General features: G+C 56.5%; 1 protein-coding gene across 1 annotated transcript in view; it reads left to right on the top strand.

Annotated features, from left to right (window-relative positions):
* Positions 1-1,885: 1,885 nt before the first annotated feature.
* The window catches only part of LOC130264290 (uncharacterized), a 41,362-nt gene continuing 22,556 nt past the window's right edge, over positions 1,886-20,691 (top strand). Inside the window, exons 1-6 of the mRNA XM_056512342.1 lie at positions 1,886-1,984; positions 2,181-2,261; positions 2,790-3,015; positions 3,119-3,261; positions 3,555-3,662; positions 3,812-4,003. Coding sequence (XP_056368317.1) covers positions 1,886-1,984; positions 2,181-2,261; positions 2,790-3,015; positions 3,119-3,261; positions 3,555-3,662; positions 3,812-4,003 — 849 coding nt within the window. The remainder of the gene's footprint in view (positions 1,985-2,180; positions 2,262-2,789; positions 3,016-3,118; positions 3,262-3,554; positions 3,663-3,811; positions 4,004-20,691) is intronic.

Raw genomic sequence — 20,691 nt, 5'->3', positions numbered from 1 at the left:
TAAAAGAAACAATGGGAGGGATTCCACTGATTGATGAATGGGAAAAGGGATTTGCCTTTACAAACAAACTGTAGGTTTGCTGATCAATGAAACTGGATATTGGAAGATTAAAGAAGCAAAGGGGAAAAACTATGTATTCTATAAGAATTAAAAAATAAAAGGGAGGGTTGTACATTAGAGGGGAATCTCAGGTATCAGGTGTTTGGGAAGTCTGTGCCTCTCAAGTATCTCAGCAATGGGGAAAGAGAGAGGGAAACTGGGATAAAAAGAGAGAGGGAAATTGGGATAAAAAGAGAGAGGGAAACTGGGATAAAAAGGAGGCTGCATCCTCCAAAGATTGGAGAGACCCCAGGGAAACACCCCATGCCTCTCCCTTTATTCGAATAAAGCAAAAAGGATTCCTCTGTCTCCTTTTTGGACATAAACCTCTGGTGTTTGTGGATTAATTTTCCTTACATACAGACAGAGCAAACCGTGCTGGGGAAAACTAGAGGGGTCACCGCCCACTCCACACTCCCGCCGATCCTGGTTTGCAGCTCCCTTTTTATAGGATAGTTTTCCTTGTAGCAATCAATAATTGTTATTGTTTTGTTGTGATAATTCTGCAAGGTAAGCAGTGATGGTTAAAGAAACTTCCAAACTTCCGTGGGACAGCTCTTGGGACAATTGGTCATGGAACCATCTGGTCTTGGTAGATAAAAAACAGAAGTGGGAAGCCTGATCTTTAGCAGATAGTTTGTGATTGATCACACAAAGGCAGGAAATCTGATTCTGCCAAAAACCTTTCAGGTTATGGAAAACCCTTTTTTTATTTTCTTTTACAAACTGGTATACACAATATTCATAACAGGCGGATTTAAACAGAGTGGGTTTAATAATCTATTTCCCTTTATCTAGGTCCATGTTCTTTTCTTATTTTAAGTATTCTGATTTATACAAACTCCAAAACTTCTATGATTAACACGAATCATTTATCAATTATCTCACCCGCAGCATCCCCGTGCTCCCGTCCCGCTGGGCTGCGAAGGATCGGGAGCAGCCCCAGGGGAAGAGGCTTTGTGCCTCCTGCACAGGGAGGATGAGGAGGATGAAGCTTTGCCCCAGCTTTGCCTTTCCCCTGTGCTGGCAGTGCTTTCCTGGCTCTCTAACCAGGCTCAGGCAGCTCCTCCCTCTCAGGGGGATAACGGTGGCTTTGGGCTGGATCCTGCTGGGAAAGTGCTGCAGAGAGGAAAAGCAGCTCCATCTCTGTGGCACGGAGCAGGGGCGGTGCAGAGGGGCCTCCCCTCACCTGGGATCGAGTTTCTCCCATCCCTGGGGGGCTCAGCAGGGCGTCTCATCAGCTTCAGCTCTTTGCACCCGCACAGAGCAAGGGGAGAGATCTCAAATCAGAGCTCCAGGAGGAGACCTCAAACTGAGAGAAAATGATCCCTTAACTGAGAGCCATTAATGAGTGCTGATAGCAGTGCTGATAACGATGCTGATAACTGGTGATAGCAGTGCTGATAGCAGTGCTGATAACGAAGCTGATAACAATGCTGATAACTGCTGATAGCAGTGCTGATAACGATGCTGATAACTGCTGATAGCAGTGCTGATAACGATGCTGATAACAATGCTGATAACTGCTGATAGCAGTGCTGATAACGATGCTGATAACTGGTGATAACAGTGCTGATAGCAGTGCTGATAATGATGATAACTGGTGATAGCAGTGCTGATAGCAGTGCTGATAACGATGCTGATAACAATGCTGATAGCAGTGCTGATAACAATGCTGATAACTGCTGATAGCAGTGCTGATAACGATGCTGATAACAATGCTGATAACTGCTGATAGCAGTGCTGATAACAATGCTGATAACTGGTGATAGCAGTGCTGATAACGATGCTGATAACAATGCTGATAACTGGTGATAGCAGTGCTAACAGCCCCCAGCTGAGGGCCCTGGGCTGCCCCAATCAGCAGAGCCAGCAGCTCATCAGGGTAACGAGGAGCAGATGGGGCAGGACCCATAAGTACCCCGAGGGCTGCAGAGGGGTCTAAGCCAGGTTTGTGTCCAGTCTGGGCTCCATGGAGCAGTGCCCAAATCAGGTCTGGGTGCTGCACAAGTGGTGATTTCTGCTGGGGGCACTCCCAGAGCTGCCTGGAGGCTCTGACCTTTCTTTTTCTCTCTCCTCAGATGAGAACTCTCCCCAGCAGTGATTCCTTCTCCAGAAGGTTCCTGGACAAGATCCTTCAGCTCAGCTTGGTCAAGTACCCGGTGAGTGATGCTGGGGGTGGCTGAAGCCTCAACACCAGGAGTTGCTGGGGGTTTTTTGCCAGAAAGTGTGTGTTTTTTCAATCTTTTCACATTATTAGACATTAGGAAGAAATTTCTCCCCATGAGGGTGGTCAGGCCCTGGATTCCTGGCAGTGTCCAAGGCCAGGCTGAAAGGGGCTTGGAGCACCCTGGGATAGTGGGAGGTGTCCCTGCCCATGATAACATGTGGAATACACGATCCTTAAGGTCCCTTCCAACCTAAACAATTCCATGATTTCTCCTTTGCTTTCCTGCTTCTTTCTCCTTGGCCTTGCCTTGCTCCCCTTCAGCTGCTGCTGGCTGCAGCATCCCATTTCTCTCCCTCTCTGTGCCAGTAGAAATGGGAGGATTTTGGGCACGAACAACCCAGCAGGTTTTGGCTGAAGTTGGTCCCACCTCAGCCCCACACTGGGACAGAGTTTAAGGCATTCCCTGAAGATTTTGAGCTCCTGGAAGTTCTGCCATGTGCTGATTGCCCTCTCTTTGCAGCTGGAGCTCCTGGGGAAGGCGTCTGCCTGGATCGGGCTGGTGCTCCCTGTCAGCTCCATCAGGGACAGGCTGTGCCCCCCATCCCGGTCCCCCGGCAGGGCAGGGCTCCTCGCCAGGAAGCGCCGGGGGAAACTGCAGCGCCTGCTGCTCTCCGTGACCCCCGCCAGCATCCAGAGCCTGCTGGGCTGCCTCCCCATGGACTGGGGCCAGAGCAGCGCGCCCAGGGGTAAGAGCTGGGGCAGCTGGAGGGGGGCACAGCCCGGGATGCCTGCAGGGAGCTGGGCGAGCCGCTGTGCTGGTCTGGGTGTGGTGACTGTGGGTCCCTGCAGAGATCCGCGAGGCTCCCATCAACCCAGACAGCAAAGGCAGCAAGAGGAAGAGGGATGATGTGGCTCTGGAGCAGCACGAGTCCTGGCTCGTGGTGCTGGAGAGGGACTGGCCGGAGGAGGACTCTGAGGACCCCACGTATGAGGTGAGGTGCTGTGGCTGCTGAGCAATTCCAGGATGGTTTGGACTCGGTGTGGTCTGGGATGCTCTGGGAGCCTGCAGAGGTTTCCTTTCCTTATCCCCTCTTTGAGGTGTCCAAGGAGCACCTGGCCATCACCCCAGCACTGTCTGGGGGTGCCCCACTCATCCCTGGGGTTCTCCTTTGGTTCCCCGTGTCTCTGCCACCCTTGCTGTGGCTCCCAGTGCTGTTGGGACAGGACTGGTGTGTCCTTCCCCACACTGTCCCTTCCTCAGAGCCTCCCTTTGCCTCCTCCCCAGCCCTCAGAGGTGGAGACAGACAGTGAGGAGTACCAGTCCCAAAATGACACTGACCTGGAGCTGGAGGAGCAGGGTGAGCTCCCTGTGCTGGAGCCCTCAGCTGCCCAGGTGAGTTTTCCTGCCCCATTCCTGGGGCAGCACCAATCCTGGCCTGGCAGGATTTACCTCAGCCCCTGGCTTGCTCTAATCTGAATTCCATTAATCCCCTGTGGCTTTTGTGCTGCTCTGGCTGTGTCCCTGTGCCACACAACCCCCAGGGCTCTGTGCTGCCCCCAGAGCCTGCAGCAGAGGCTCCAGCTGTGGCCAGCGGTGGGGAAGAGGCTCCAGCTGTGGCCAGCGGTGGGGAAGAGGCTCCAGCTGTGGCCAGCGGTGGGGAAGAGGCTCCAGCTGTGGCCAGCGGTGGGGATATCAGCAAGCAGGAGGCTGACACAACCTGTGTAACCCCCCAGGTAAGGACAATCCCACCCTGAGCCTGGAGCAGGGGAGGTGCCACAAGTCCCCTGGATGTCCCCAGGCTCTGAGCTTTGTCCCAGAGCTCTGCTGCCAAGGGGAAGGGTTGGGGGGGCTCCTGTGCAGGACACAGCCTCAGCCCCCAGGTGTGCCAGCCTGTGGCACCTCTGACCCAGGGCTGCTGCCAGCAGGTTCCTACAGCCCTTTGTGACTCCCTGGCTCGGATATTTTTGCAGTAGAAAACAGGGAGATTTGCAGGAAATTCTTCACTACAACTTCCATGGGGTCTCTCACTGCTCTGGCCCCAAAGCACTGCTGGATGCCCTCCCAGTTGCCAGGAAGCTGCTGCCCTGAGTGGCTTGCAGGGAAGTGGGGGTTTGTTTGTCCCCAGGGGCAGTGAGGAACAGGCAGTGCTATGGGGAAAATCTCCTGTTTTCCAGAAAGACTCAGAACTCGACCCTTGGAGTTGTCTGGGGCTGTGAAGTGCCTGACTGCCTGGGACAGCCCTGTCCCTGAGGACATGTTCCATGCTGTGTTTGTGGTGTTTGTTTCCTTTTTCTGAAGTTTATAATAAAATTAACCTGTTTTTTCACACGAACTGGGCTCTATTGGCTGTCAGTCAGTACCTGGAGTTGGCTCTTTCCCTCAAATCCTTCCTGGGGAGGAGTTCCTCAGGGTTCCTGGCAGAGGGATGGCTCTGGGAATGCTGGAATGGGATGGTTGGGAGAACTGAAGCTGCAGAGTGAGGCTGGGCAGCACTGGGGCAGACCCTGAGCTTGGACACCCAGGCTGCTCCCTGGTGCCTCCAGGGACTCCCCTTCCCTTCTGCCATCCCAAAAAACTCTGGAATAAACCAAGGAGTTTGACACAGAGGCCTTGGTTTTTCAGTGAACACTTTGAGGTTCTCAGTTTGTATTTTGTCAGCTTTACTGGGAGTTGTGAACAGAACCTTCTCCCTCTCGCTGGATCCTGGGGGAGGATGCTCTGAGGAAATGGGTTTTTTGGGGTCTGGAAAAGCAGGTTGGGATCAGGAAATGCCTGAATGTGACCCAGAGCTCTGGAGAGACCCAGCTGAGAAATGCTGTGATTGTGTCTGTGCCCCATGCCAAAACCTCTGAGGGATAATAAAACATGAACCCTCAGGGGCCAGAGGAGCTGGGCTGCCCCAAGGTTGTGCTTGTGGGCTGAAGGAAGGAGTGGAAGCTCAAAATTTAGGGAGTTTAAAGGCAGCTAAAGGGTATGGAGGGGTCCAGACCCTGCTGGGGTCAGGGATCTTAATGTTGGTTTATTAAAATTGTCCTGCCTGTCAAAGCAGCCCTGCTGTGGCTTTTCCTGCTGGCTTACACTGATGTTTCCAAGGCCTTCTCTGACCAGTGAACCACTTAAAGGTGGAAATTCTGGAGCTTTAAGCCTGTGGCTGGGTCAGGGCACCTCTCCTGGAGCTGCAGCCCTTGGTCTCTTCCCTGGCCCTCTAAAATTGTCTTTACAGCTCTGGCCAGAGCACTGGCTCCTTGTGCCCCTGCTCCAGCAGGGCATGGCTGGGAGCAGGCAGGGCTGTTTTCCTCTCAGGCTGGTTATTCCTGCACCATTAACAGTCCTGAGTCATGAAACTCCAGCATTCATAAAGCTGCAGTGCCCTGTACCTGGTGTTATCTGCAGCCACAATAGCTCTGCCTTCATTACTGCTGAATAACAGCAAGAATTTTTTGTTGTTAAAGGTTGATAAAGAGCTGATCCTGCAGCTCCTGGATATTATTCTGGGCTCAGCATTAATTCAGGTGCTCCTTGTTTGTGTTCAAGAGCTCTCCCTTTCTCTGCTGCAGAAATTAATAAAACATCCTTCACAAAGCTGGGCAAGGGCTCTCTCTGGGATCTGGGCTGGCTTTCCCTCTTGCTCCTGAGCTTTAGGAGCCCTGGATAAAGAGATGAAGGTCAGGCTTGGTTCCCTGCCTGGGGGGCAGGGTGATGGTGTTAAATGGGGGGAGGAAGGCACAGCTCTAAATCTGCCTCTGAGCTCACCTGCAAATTAATTCTGGCCTGATTTAGGAAGAAGAGACCTCCTCAGCTGAGCATGGAGGAAGTGAAGGGCTTGGAGAAGCAGCTGCAGAGCTGTTTGATCCCAAGCTCATCCCTGAGCCCAGCCCAGCAGGTGTGTGTGCCTGTTTGTGAGGAGGAGGAGGAGGATGGCCCTTCAGTGGGTGAAGGCTCAGCCTGGAGAGGTGCCCCAATCACCTGAGGGTGGCACTGGCTGTTGGTGGCCTCAGGGATGTTATCAGTGAGCTGCTCAAAAAAAAAAATACTGTGTGCTCATGAGCTATGTCCCTTTGTGAAAGGATGAGACTGGCACATCCCAGAAATGCAGGAGTGGGGCTGCAGCTGTGGGATGGGATCTGTGTGATGCTTCTGGTCCCTTTGGGCAGGGCTGGAGAGTCTGTCCTGCCCAATCCATGCAGTCCCTCTGAGCATCCCTTCCCTCCCTCTCCTTCCTGGCCTGTGGGGGTTTTTTGCCTGTTTTCCCTGCAGGGTGAGGAGATGGAGCACAGGGACACAGGGTGGCTGCACCTTGGTTTGGTGTTGGAGGGATGCCAGGAGCAGCCTGATGGAGCAGGTTATTGAATTCTGGTGGATGGGGATGCACTGAGCCCTGCTTGGCATTTTCATTTCTAGGGAAAGGCTGTGGGATGTGCCCAGCTGAACCTCTGCTGTCCCTGGGCACAGCCCTGGAGATCATCCAGACCCAGATATGTGATCCCAGTCACCCTTCCTGCCTTGGTTTGAAAGACAGATGTCTCCTCAGAAAGGCAGGAGCCTTTATTTAAAATGGAAAATGTAAACCCCCTCCCTCCAAATTATTATAATTTTGAAATTAAGGGGCTCTCAGGCAAAGATATGGGAATTAGGAATAACAGTTCTTTACTAGGAAAATTAAAATAGAAATGCAGGATTACACAGAACAATCCCAGCCCTGCCAGAGTCAGAATCCAAGCTGACACCTGTCAGTCAGGGTGTTGGCACAGTCCCATTCAATGGTGGCTGCATCCTCCTGCAGGGGCAGATGTGGTTCAGCTGGAGCAGTGCTCCTGGAGAAGGTGCAGTTTCCTCTGAAGCTCCAGGGATGATGTGCAAAGGTCTGGTTTTCCTCTGGAATCCAGTGGGAAGATGGAAACTTGCTGTCCCAAATGTCAGTTTTTATCTGGGTAGGAAAGGCTTGGCTCCTCCCCTGGCTGGAGCATCTCCCAGTGGGATGATGGAATTTTATCAGTCATGCCCTGGGACTCACTGGCCATGAACAGGAGATATCTCCTGGAGGGAGGATGGGCTGTGGGAAGATAAAGATGATTGCCCAGCTGGTTTAAAGATGGCCCATGAGCAGATAATGTGTGCCAGGAGATCAGGGGCACTGCCCCAGCTGGGTTAACAGATGGGGACAGAATACAAACTTTTACATCCTGATTGCAACCTGAGACACTTGCCCTCAGTCCCTGCTGAGGAGCAGATTCCCTCCCTCCACCTCTGCACTCCCTGTACATTTCCAGGCCCCATTTTTTTTCCAGGCCCCATTTTTTTTCCAGGCCCTGTCTTTTTCCAGCCCCCTTTCCCTGCCCCTCCTGCAGCCCAGAGCTGCTGGGGTGGTGCATCCATGCAGGCTGTGGGTGCTGCTCTGAGCTCTGCACCCTCCCATCTCCAGCTCCTTGGTGGCTCTGGGGGTGACACCAGCCAGCCCCATGTCCTCAGCAAGGGCTGTGCTGTGGGAGGAGGGGAATGGGGAGAGGGAGGGAAATTGAGGGTTAATGCTGTTTTTGGGGGTGAGGAGCCTGAGGGATGAGCAAAGGTGACCCTGACAGTCGGGGAGCACCGAGGACAAGCAGCTGCAAAGGGCTCAGACCTGTGCCCAGGGAGCTGTGTGGGAAAGAAATGGCTTAATTGAGGCGAAAATGATCATAATTAGCTGAACAAATCCAATTAGGAGCTGGGGCTGGGTTACCTTGGGGCTGGGGGATGGCAGGGCTGGGACAGGGGGTGACAGGGGGGTCCCCTGGGGCTCCTGAGCATCTCCTGGTGCTGCTGGCTCTGTGCCTGGCCAGAGCCCAGTTAGGCTGGAGAGATGGACTAGGCAGGCTGTGCTCAGCCAGGGGAGCAGCACTCACTGCTCTGTCCAGGCTGGTAATTGAGAGGGGCAGGAGCCCCATTCCAGCTCTGCCCCAGGGCTGGAAAGAGTGTTTTGCCCTTTTCTGCAAGGAGCAGAGGACAAACTGCTCCAGTCTGTCCTTTAAGGCTGCTGGGGGGAGGCAGGGGGTGGACATGCTCAGCTGCAGCCCCAGCACGCTGGAAATAGTGAGGTTAAATATTAACTGAGAGATCTAATGTTAGAGCAGGAATTCCTTTCCTAGCAAAGAGGGATTCAAAGCGTTCATTTCCAGCAAGATCATCTTTATGGGTCATGATTTTAGTTATAAAATATTCCCCCACTTTGGGAAAACATGAAACCACAACGCTTTCTGCTGGGTTTCTCTTTGCTGTTCATCCTCCTGAGTTATTCCTGGAGGAATTCATCCTCAAATTCACCATTCCAGCAGTGAGGGGCAGGCACTGAGCAGCCCCTGAGCCCAGCCTGTCCCAGCCCCACCTTCTGTGCCTGGTTGTTCCCACAGTGAGGAAAGCAAAGCAGGAGAGTGTGAGCCCTGTGCCTGATGTGCTCCCAGTAAAACCAGTATAGCCACCAGCAGGAGGAGCAGGCAGGTGCTGCTGCCCTTCCTTGAAAGCTTTGGGAGCTGTCATTTGGGATTTGTGTGTGTCCTGCTCAGCCCCTGGTGCTGATCCAGCCCCTGCCAGTGCTGTCACCTGTGTGAGGCTCCTGCCTGCAGCTGTGACAGCTCCCAGTGATAATCCCAGCTTTATCTTCCCTGTGACAGCAGCAGGGCTGAGGGAGGCTGTGATGTGTCCCAGGGGAGCCCAGAACCAGCCCCAGCTGCCCCAAACTCAGCAGATTTTACAGCTGCAGGGACAGGGGACAAACATCTGTCCCACATCTGTTCATCTCCCACAGTGACAGGGATTCAGGGAGAGGTGCCCAGCCTGGGGAGGGATTTTGTGCCTTTCTGGGGACACAGCACAGGGAGGGCAGGGACAGGGCAGGGGCTGGCTCTGCTCCCCTCAGGACGCGCAGGAGGGACCAGCCCCGTGTCTCCTGTTGCCCTTTGGGGTTTTGGAAATCCCAGGGAGGGATTTGCATCAGGTTTTCCCCCTAGGAGGGCTCCAGCCAGGTGTGAACTGGGAGCAGATGGTGGCAGCAGTGACAGAGCACTCTGGCCATCACCAGCCATCATCTCTGGACACCGACCCATCCCCTCAGAGATGCACAATTCCCAGCCCAGGTATTTTTGGCCAGTGAGTGCTGTGGATGTCGATGTTTTCCAAAGGCCACATTTGTGCTGCTGCCCTTGCTGGTGTCTCCAGGCTGTTGGTCACTGTTGGGTGGAGGGGAGGAACTGGGCTGGCCTGGAGCCTCATTGTGTGTCACACTGTGGGGAAAGGGATGGAAAATGAGGAAAAAGTGGTGTCCAGCAGGTGAGACCCCCCTGCAGAGTCCTGCTGAGCAGAGCTGGGGCTGAGCTGTGCCTGTCTCCAGTGTCTCTCCCGCTCAAGCCCAGTGAAAGCTCTTGGAAGCACAGCTGGGAATTTGCACATACATCAGGTGTGAGTCACCCCACAAAGCAGAGCCATTCTCAGCTCTGATTATCCTCAGCCCTGCACTCCCCTAAACTCGCTGCTTTTGTTCATATTTCATTTAAAGATGCTGCAGGATATTAGCTTAGAAAAATGGGAGGTGACAGGGGACCTGGGAGCCGTGGCTGGTCCCCATCCCACCCCACAGAGGGAAGGAGCTGAGGTCAGTGCAGTGGGTCGAGCTGCTGCTGCCAGTCTGTCACCTCCTGGACCTGTGCCCTTCAGCTGGGGGTGCAGAGGAGCCCCCAGGGGTCAAGGATGGGCCAGTCTGGAGAAAGGTGATTTACAGGAGTATGAAGTGACTGGGGAATGGTTTTAAACTGAAAGGGAGGAGGTTTAGGTGGGATATTGGGAAGGAATGGGGTGTGGAGCCCTGGCAGAGTCCAAGGCCAGGCTGGACAGGGCTTGGAGCACCCTGGGACAGCAGGGGGGTGTCCCTGCCCGTGGCAGGGTGGAACAAGAGGATCTGAAAAGTCCCTTCCCACCCAAACCACTCCATGATTAAACTGAGTCTCTTGGCCCTGGATCTGCCTGCAGGGGAAGAGGCACCTGTGGTGGGTTCAGGGCACCAAAAAGGGTGGCAGTGTAGATTGTCACCTGTCCCCTCCTTGCTGTGACACCCCAGGGAACTCCCTGAGAGCTGTGGGTGCTTCTCTGCCCACAGCAGGTGGCTGCTGCTGTGTCCCCACGTGCCAGCCCCGGGAGGGGACACCCAGCAGTGTGCAGGGCACTGCCCTGTGCCCAGGGGACCCTGGCTGGCTCAGCATCCCCCCCTCTGCTGCTTCCAGGGGCTCCCAGCACCTGCCCCATCCCTGCAGGGCTCGGTGGGCACTGCTGGCACCTCACGACTGCTGCCAGGTGGCCACAGATGTGGCATTTGTGGCACAGGTGGGAGTGGCAGTGGTTGGACTCCTTGATCCCAGAGGGCTTTTCCAACCTTCCAGATCCCAGCTTTGTCACCAAAAACGCCTTATCAGGAGCAGCCCCCAGCTCAGGAGGCTTCATGCCCACACCAGCCACGGAGCCTGGTTTGAATTTCTGCTGCACTTTCCAGCCAGGCCCCTCCAGGGTCTCCAAGAGGGGGAAGGGATCAGGCACCTCCTCGTTCATCACCAGCAAAGAGCAGCTCCTCCCACCTGGTCCCAGGTTTTTAATGCAGCAGAGGCAGAGTGGGATCTGCTGGCACCAGCCCCAGCCCTCCCACGCTCCCGGGGGAGGAGGGGGCTCCTCCTCTGCTGCTGAGTTCTGTCCTTGGTTGGATCTCACCTGGGGATCAAAGGATGAAAATAGGATTGAAATAATCCCATTCCTGATGTTGATCATGGAATATCCTGAGCTGGATCCCACAGGGATGATCAGTGATCCCCTGTCCCTGCCCAGCCCCCAAAATCCCACCCTGAGCATCCCTGAGAGCGCTGTCCAAACTGCAGGCTGGGTACAGGATGTGCAGAGGAACTTTCATTTCCACTGCTCAGGGACGCTCTGAGGGGGTGGGAAGTTGGGGCAGGGGCTCCCAGTGCCCATCCCCAGCTGGAGCTGGAGCCTGGCTGGGAGCAGCTGTGGGGCACAGAGCCCTTGTTCCTGAACTGCAGACACTGGGGAAGATGGAGTTAAAATAATCCACAGAATCTCAGAATGTGCTGAGTGGGAAGAGACCCTCAGGGATGATCAGTGACCCCCTGACCCTGCCCAGCCCCCCAACAGCCCCACCCTGAGCATCCCTGAGAGTGATGTCCAAACTCAGCCTTGGGGCTGGGACCATTCCCAGTTCAGTGCCCCAGAACCCTCTGGGTGAGCTCCAGGAATCCAAGGGGTGTCTCAGGGATGGGATTTCACCCCAGGCTTGTGCAGGCAGCCCAGAGCAGATGTCCTCCCACCAGCCCTGCATCATTCATGCCAGAGTGCTCCCTCTCTGAGAAATCATCTTGGAGAGACAAGACACAATGGGGCTTTTAATTATAGAAACAATTAGCGAGGATTGATGACAGCAGCGGTGTGATGGTGCTGTTACTCCCAAAGTTTAATGGAGATTTAGCAGTTTTTGTCAGAGCAGCACTGAGATGCTGCCTTGGCTGTTGGATGCACCTCTGACCCACCTCTCTTCTTCCCACTGAGAGACATTTGGGGCTTCCAGGAGGTGCAGGGGCTTCAGTGGATGAAGCCTTGGGAAGGGACAGGGCTGAGTGAGGGGATGTTCGTGAGGGGAGCAGAGCCCAGAGGTAGCTGAGGCCCCATGAGGGGGGCAGGGACAGCTCAGCTCACTGTCACCAGCCCATGGCCACTGTGGATGTGTCCCCCAGGCTCCTGTGATCTGGCAGAGCTGCTGCTCCCCACAAACTCCTCCAAGTGTTGTCCCTGATACAGCTCCAGCACCAGCACTGCACCTTCCAGAGCCAGGACAGATCCCCACTAACCACAGAATGGTTTGGGCTGGAAAGGACATTTGGGGTCATCCCACTCCAGCCCTGCCATGGCAGGGACACTCCTGCTACCCCAGGCTGCTCCAAGCTCTGCCCAGCCTGGCCTTGCACACTCCCAGAGTCCAGGGGCAGGCACAGCTTCTCTGGGAAACCTCTGCCTCCCACCCCAGCACACAAAATCCCACCTGCTGCCCAGACTCAGAGCAAGTCCCCAAAACCCCTTTTCTGCCTCTCAGCAGCTCCATGAGCTGATCTTGGGGCTGGGATCCAAGTTTAATCTGTTTAGAAGACACCACCAGGGCTGGTGGCTTGGGAAAACACAGAAATCAGCTTCCCTTTGCCTGCAGCCCTGGCTGCTCCCCACAGGGGAGGCTGGGGACAGCCTGCAGGGAGCAGGGACACAAACAGAGTGACAGGAGGACAACTGACACCTTGGGGTCACCAGGGTGGCCAGAGCTGTCAGCAGAGGTGAGGTGGCACAAGCCACATCAGGCTGGAGCCTCCAGCTGCCCTCCCTCCTCTGAGGGATGCTGGGGTGGAACTCTCAGTGGGATGCTGGGGTAGTGCAGGGGAGGCTGGGGGCTGGCAGGGGCTGCTCCTGGCTGGGCTCAGGGAGCTGAGTCTGTGTCTGCCCTGCTGAATCCCCCTGGTACCTGCCCATGGCAGGACCCTGTGCTGGGAGCTGGGCCCAGGGCTCTGGGAGCACCCCCTGCTCTGCAGCACCCCACCCTGTGCTGGGAGCCCCCCCTGATCTGCAGCACCCCATCCTGTGCTGGGAGCCCCCCCTGATCTGCAGCACCCCACCCTGTGCTCAGGCCTTTCCCAGGAGGACCCCAAGCTTTGGTCCAGGACTTACCCCAGGGCAGAGCAGAGAAACTGGAGCAGAGCAAAGGCAACCCTGAATTCCACATGGCTCAGGGTGCAGCAGGGACAGGACACTGACAGGCTGGACCACACTGACCAGCTCACCCAGCACAGCCTGGAAAAGCCATTCCCAGTGTTCCTGCCTGCTGGGGGAGGGCTGGTGGGGAAGGTTTCCCAGTCCAAGCTGTCTCCTGCTGGATAAATAATTCACAGAGCGAGGCAGGGCACAGTGACCTCCACCCCTCTCACATATCCCAGGATCCAGGAGCTGCTGCTGGGATGAGGAGCAGGGCCAGGACGATGGGGATGGTCTCAAGGGACCCTTGGGCACTGCTGCCCATCCTGCCAAGGCCATGGGGGCAGGAGAGCATCTCTGGATCCCTGTGCCAGGTACAGCTCTTGTTTCCAAACAGTTTTTCCTTCCATGGAGGAGTGGGTGGATTTGTTGCCTGTAGAAGTGAGACACTAATAATGCTGGCTGGGTGCCAGGCCTGTTCTCACCTCCTGCACTGACAGCTCCCCAAAATCCTCCTGCCAGCCCCATTCCATGGCAGTCCCCCCACTCCAGAGCCCCCCTGGGGATGTGGGATGTGGGAGTGCCCGCAGCCCAGCCCTGAGTGTCCCCTCCAGCCCCAGGGCTGCCAGAGGGGCTGGAATTGCCTGGCAGCCTGAGCCAATGCCCACAGGATCAAGCTGGAGAAATTCCTTCATGCCCCAGAGCCATGTGCAGCCACATTCAACCCCATTCAGCATCAGGGCAGCCAGAGCATCCCAGAGCCTGCTCCTGGTCCCTGCAGAGGAATGGGGGTTGTTTTTCCTGGCAGACAAAGCACATCCAGCACTGTGGAGCTTCAGAAGTGACTCTCAATATCTGGAAACAGCTGGAGAGACACCCTCATCTTCATCCTGGCCAGCACAGGGAGAGAAACCATGGAAAAGATCTGTGAGATCACTGAGTCCAACAATTAATGATGATCCAGCAAATCTGAAGCTGTTTCTTGTGAACACATTTCCTGTTTGAAACCTTTTCCCTAACAGGGCAGCCTCCCCATTCGAGCTCTTGGATGGGCAAGGAAATTCATAATGTGTTCAGCCAGGAAAAGTTTCCCAAGTCTTCCTGGTTACTGGAGGATTCGTCAGCGATCTTCCCTCCCAAATTAGACCTTGTAGACCCCCCCAGCTGATGAATCAGCTCTGCCATCACTGCATCCCAGCATAATTTGTCTTTCAACCCAGCAGCTCCCATCCCACTCCAAGGACGTGGAGCAAGAGTAGGCAGCAAAAAAAAAAAAAAAAAAAACAAAAAAAAAACAGGACCCCGTGTGCTGGAGAAGATGGGGACAGGGGGAGTTTCTTCCTTTGCTGTTTGAGTTTCTGGACATATTCTGGACATGATCCATGTGAGGACAGGGAAGAAGGAGAATTTTGGGGATTGGCACCTCCTTGGCTCAGCATGACCCTGCAGCAGGAAAGGGATTGGGAAGAGCACATCCCTCAAAACAGAGGGCACAGCAGAGGGGAGGGGAAAGCTTGAGAGCCTCCAGCAGGCAAAGGGACAGAGTGTTGTCACATTGTCACCTGGCACAGATGGGAGGTCACTGGGCCCACACTGGGCTGGGGGTGCTCTCCTTCACCAGTTTGGTGCTGTGAGTCCCTTCCTTCCCACCAAGGGGACAATCCTGGTGTGATGGGGACGTGGCCCTGAGCCACTCACGCCAAGTGACAGCTTTTATCCCCGAGACCACGCCCTGAGGAGTGACCGGTGGGATACAGCTGGGAGGGAGCCAGCAGGAGAGGCTGGGGGGATGTCCCTGGCTGTGGCTGCAGTGAGATCCCTCCTGAGCCATCCCCGGGTGACAGCCCGGCCAGGGCCATCCCAGCAGCGACAGGCAGCGATTTTGGGGGGTTATTGCTGTGCAATCCTGTTCGGATTCCCCGGGGACAAGGGAATTCCACAACGGCCCCGTCCCAGAGCTGGGAGCTGATGAGGCCAAGCTGGGCAATGAAGGGGATCAGAACCTGCCCTGCCTGCGGGACAAGGGGACAGGGGGACAGGCGGACACGGGGACACGGGGACACAGGGACACGGGGACATGGTGGCACAGGGACACGGGGGCAGGGTGACACAGGGACACGGGGGCACGGGGGCACGGGGGCACGGGGGCACGGGGACACAGGGACACGGGGACAGGGGGACATGGGGACACGGGGACACGGGGACACAGGGACACGGGGGCAGGGTGACACGGTGACACGGGGACACGGGGACACAGGGACACGGGGACACGGGGACACGGGGGCACGGGGACACGGGGGCACGGGGACACGGGGACACGGGGACACGGTGACACGGGGACACGGGGACACGGGGACACAGGGACACGGGGACACGGGGACACGGTGACACGGGGACACGGTGACACAGGGACACGGGGACACGGGGACATGGGGACACGGGGACACAGGGGCACAGGGACACGGGGACACGGGGACATGGGGACACGGGGACACAGGGGCACAGGGACACAGAGGCAGGGGGACACGGGGACACGGGGACATGGGGACATGGGACAGGGGACACGGGGACACAGGGACACGGGGACACGGTGACACGGGGACACGGTGACACAGGGACACGGGGACACGGGGACATGGGGACACGGGGACACAGGGGCACAGGGACACGGGGACACGGGGACATGGGGACACGGGGACACAGGGGCACAGGGACACGGGGACACAGGGACACGGTGACACGGGGACATGGGGACACGGGTACACGGGTACACGGGGACACAGGGGCACAGGGACACGGGGACAGGGGGACATGGGGACACGGGGACACAGGGACACGGGGACACGGGGACATTTCCGTCTAGGAGGTGCAATTGCCGTGTTTGCCCCCCGCGGCACCGCAGTGCCCGGAATTGTAATCAATGGTATTGAAAAGGAGCTGGGAGCTGCTGGAGGGGTTCGATGGCACCGGCAGGTAGCGGCGGAGGGAGGGCGAGGCGGGGGCGGCAGCGCGCTCGGCTCGGGGATCGTGGGCTGCATCCATCAGCAGCGGCCGCCCCCGGCTCCCCCTGGCTGGGATCCCTCGGGAGCGGCAGCACATGGATCCCCGGGCTCGCTCGGGGATGGGGAGGCGACCTGCGACCTGCTGAGGCAGGAATCACCAGGCAAAAAAACCAAAAACACAGTTCCACTGGTTCTGATCTGTACGGCTGGAGGAGAGAATGAGGGGAGATTCCTCGGGGGCTGAGCTCTGCTCTGGGACAGGGCCAGGAGCCCAGCAAGGGCTGGAGCTGTGTCAGGGCTGGCATGGAGCTCAGGGAAAGGTTCTTCCCCCCGAGGGTGCTGGGCACTGCCCAGGCTCCCCAGGGAATGGTCCCGGCCCCAAGGCTGCCAGAGCTGCAGGAGCGTTTGGACAGCGCTCTCAGGGATGCTCAGGGTGGGGCTGTTGGGGCTGCACTGATCATCCCTGAGGGTCCCTCCCAGCTCAGGATATTCTGGGATTTATTCCCTACATCTGATGATTTATTCCCCTCGACCAGTGGGGCCAGCATTGCCCATTTTCACATCCTGGCAGCTGTGTGGTTTCTGTTTGTCCTGCTAATCCAGGAAGGTACCAGGATACACTGACAGAGGAGCCACTGCCAGCCCCGGTTCCTCCTCCCCGCTGTGATCCTCGGCTCCTCAGCAGGGTTTGCTGCCCAGCCCTGGCCAGCCAGGCAGGATGGCAGAGCCACCTGTGTCCCCAAGGGCCCCCAGCTGGGCTGGGAGCGGCCTGGGGACGGTGCAGTGACAGGTTGGGGTTGGGGGAGTCCCTGGGGTGGGAAAGCCTCATGTTGGGACCCCTGCTCGACCCAAAAGCAGTGGGGAGCAGAACATTCCAAATGCTCCAAATGCAGCTGCCCCAGGCTGCCTGAGCTCAGGGGTTTTGGGGAGTGGGTGGCTGAGCTGTGGAGTCACTCTACAGGTATCACCCCAGATTTTACCCCAAATATTTTCCCTTTTTGTCCACTTATTATCACCTTATTTTTATCAGGGCTGGGGTGTGCTTGGCACAGTCATGGGGCTGTCCTGGTTGGATGGGCGGGACAATCACAGAATAAGATGAGCTGGATCCCTCAGGGATGATCAGTGCAGCCCCTGTCCCTGCCCAGCCCCCAAAATCCCACCCTGAGCATCCCTGAGAGCTCTTTATCTTTCTCCGAGGAGGGAAATGTTAGGCTGGGTTTGAGGCTGCTGAGCCTGCAAAGCTCCTGCTGAAGGCAGCTGGGGTTGGGTTGTTCTGCAAAACTGGGCCTTAAAAAAGGGAGGAAATCCTCCTTTGGTGGAGTTTGTCAGCTTGGGCTGACTTCAGTGCTAAAAGGGACAGCTGGGCCCAGACATGAGGGCTCACTGAGGGGTGCAGTGGGAGGAAGGGCAGGAGAGGATCTCAGCAGTGCTGTCACTTGAAGCCCAGGCAGTGAGAGAGGGGAAAGGTCCCTCTGCCCCCTGCCTGGATGAAAACCCTTCACCTGATGGTGCTTCTGCAGGGCACAGCTCAGAACAGCAGGTTCCTGGCCAGAGAAACTTCAAATATTTATTAAAAGTAACTGGGCTTAGTCACGGGCTCAGGCTGTGTGTGCAGGGAACTGAGGTGGGACTGTCCCCCCTCAGGGGTTTGTGCTCAAAGTGAACAGATGTGAAGTACAGAGACATTGGGGCCAGGGCAGAGAGAGCTGGAGGAAGCAGGCACTGGAGTATTGGAGATCCAGGGGCACTGGGGGGGAACCAGGGGCACAGGGGGGGAACCAGGGGCACTGGAGAGAGATCCAGGGGCACTGGAGGGAGAACCAGGGAGATTGGAGAGAGATCCAGGGGCACTGGAGAGGGAACCAGGGGCACTGGAGAGAGATCCAGGGGCACTGGAGGGAGAACAGGGGCACTGGAGAGAGAACCAGGGAGATTGGAGAGAGATCCAGGGGCACTGGAGAGGGAACCAGGGAGATTGGAGAGGAGGGTTTGCAGGGGAACAACCCCAGCTCCGTGCACAGCAGGTCACAGATGTCACTCGTGGTGGGGCAGCCACTCTTCTCTGTGTCCCCACACCCCACAGTGGGGCTGTGCCCCCTCCTTTCCATACTGGAGTCCTGCCAGGGTGCACACCCGAGGTGAAGCTGCACTTTTGGGTGTGATGGGCCATGGGCTCTCCTGTCCCACTCTGGCAGGGCCCTGGGAGGGGGTGGGTGGAGGGGACAGCACAGGGCAGTGTCCTAGGGCAGTGCCACCCTCCAGTGATGTTTGGGGCACTGCAGAGCCTCTGGCCAGCACACAATAAACCCCCAGCTCAGCCCCAGGGGCTGAGTGCTGTCCCCATTCCTGTGGGGTGGCTGGCTCTGCTCAGGGGCATTTGGGGCTGGGGGGGCTGGGCTGGGGCTCCCTGGCACCCCCAAGCACTAAAGAGGCTCCTGGTGGGCTCCCCAAACCCCAAATTCTGTAGGAGCACGTGGGGTGGGAGCATCCAGCTGGCTCCTTCGAGGAGTCCATCGAGGTTTCCATCAGACAAAATGAGTGAGCACAGGGAGCTGCTCCCACTGCTGCATCCTGAGGGGACAAAACCTCCCTGGCTGCCACAGGAGCTGGCAGTGCTGGAATGCTGCGTTTGGGCTGGCAGGGAGAGGCTCTGGATCCTGGCATCAGCAGGGAAAGATCCCTCACTTCACCACAGAGGGCAAACTGAGGGCAAAAGGGACTTTACTTCTCACTTTGTTGGAGTTATTTTTTTCCCCTTGGCACGTTTCAGTCAAAAACTCGTTGGGATTTTGAGCGTGTGCCAGAGCAGCTGCGATTTTTTTATTTCTCTCACACTTGGGTTTTTTGGTTTTTTTTTTTTTTTTTTTTTTTTTTTTTCCCCTAAATCATTTTGCTGAGTCTGTGTGAAAATTCCCCAGAAAGCAGCAAAACTTGTCAAGACACTCCCAGTGCTGGCTTGCTTGGAACAGCATCTCCAAGGACAGGGACCCTCCCTGGAGCCTGGGGGTCCTGGCACTTCTGTGTGTCCCCAAACTGGGGACAGTTGGGCTGGGTGGTCTTGCAGGTCTCTTCTCACCAGGATGATTCTATGATTCCTTGACATTTGTGCTCCCAGTGGCCCCATTCCATCCCAATCCCAATGTTCAGCACGATTTTGGAGGGTTTTGGTGGTTTATGGCTCCCCATCCTCATCTGTGGGGATGCTATTTTTGTTTAGGGCCAGGCTCTTGGGACAGTGGGGGTAAAACCCCCTAAGGAGGGGACCAGGTCCCATCTCAGCACCCCAAATGCCACAGCCTGGCCTCCTCCCCAGCCTGCCCCTGGCTCCTGGCCTAAAATCCCTTTGGATTTATGCTCATGTTGAAGCCAATTTGAATTAATTAGAGCACAAGACCAAGGGCCCGGTGGGATTCTCCAATGTCCAGTGTCAGATTGTGGCTTGGGGAAGCAGAACTGGTCACCTCAGCCTGGTGCTTTTCCTCCACAGCTTTGTCCTGCTCCTTCCTCAAAGCCCAAAGTGGTGCCAGAAGGGCACTGGAGTTAATGGGTGGGAGAGAGAGCCCAGAGGGGGAGCAGGGCTGAGCCAAAACCCACAGCACAGGCTGGAATCACAACCTGCCTGCTCCTGTGCTGAGCCTTGGTTACCCCCAAAATAAAATAATGGCAGGAAGGGGCACGGTAAGACAGAAATAATGTGATTTTCTGGTGAGATGCTTGGGGAGGTGACAAGGAAAAAGCAGCCCCCTCCAACCTGGGGCTCTCCCAGCTCCCCCAGTGCATTTATCTGAATTCTGCTCCCCAAAATCACCTCTAACCCTGGCCAGCAGGCAGGAGAGCATCTTCCATCAGGTGAAATCAGCTCAGCCCTTGTGCAAGCGGCAGCAATTCCCCCCATCCCTGATTAAAACAGCACAGCCTGCGGGGCCAGGGCGGGGGGGACGCTGCTAATTGACTCTGTGCTTTTGATACAGCAGCTTAATGACTGTGTTCAAATTAGCCAGAATCACCTTCCCATCCTGGGGAATGGAAATGAGACGTGGATTGCTCCAGCACACCCTCCCCCCACACCATCCTCTTCAATCCATCCCCAACTAACCCAGCCTCAATTTTCACGCCTGGATTTTTCATCTTTTCCTAAGCAGATAAGTTGATATTGTTGAAAACAGCAGTGAAATTCCTTCCCACCTCCATAAATCTCCCGGTTTTAGCGGCAGATCCAGGGATGAAGCTCGAATGGGAATGCCCGAGCTGCGAGTGCCTGCAATGAAATTCTAAATGCACATCCCGGAGCGAGCGAGCAGCAGGAGGCACCAGGAGCCTCCAGCAGCAGAAGCGCTGGGCTGCAGCAAGGGATGGGAGTGGGGAGAGGAGCCGACAGGGCTGGGAGAGCTGCTGGCGTTTCTCCTGCACGAACGGAGCCAGCCCAGGCCAAACCACGGCGTCGGACCCACCTGGTGGTCAGTGCTGAGCCCCCTCCCTCCCCCTGAGCCCTGCCCTCAGCCTCCTCAGCTGTGAAGTGAAGAAGATGCTGCCAAGCCCTGCTTGACAAGCGCTGCAGATGTCACCCAATGGCTCAGGTGGTGCTCGGTCAGCTGGCACACAGCACACCAAGGGCACAGGACACTCTGCATCAGCTGCCCACAGCCCCCGAGGCC

This window comes from Oenanthe melanoleuca, chromosome 28, assembly GCF_029582105.1.
Source record: "Oenanthe melanoleuca isolate GR-GAL-2019-014 chromosome 28, OMel1.0, whole genome shotgun sequence".
Lineage (NCBI taxonomy): Eukaryota > Metazoa > Chordata > Aves > Passeriformes > Muscicapidae > Oenanthe > Oenanthe melanoleuca.
Note: the sequence above shows the minus strand (reverse complement) of the source record. Positions and strands in the feature narration are given on the sequence as shown.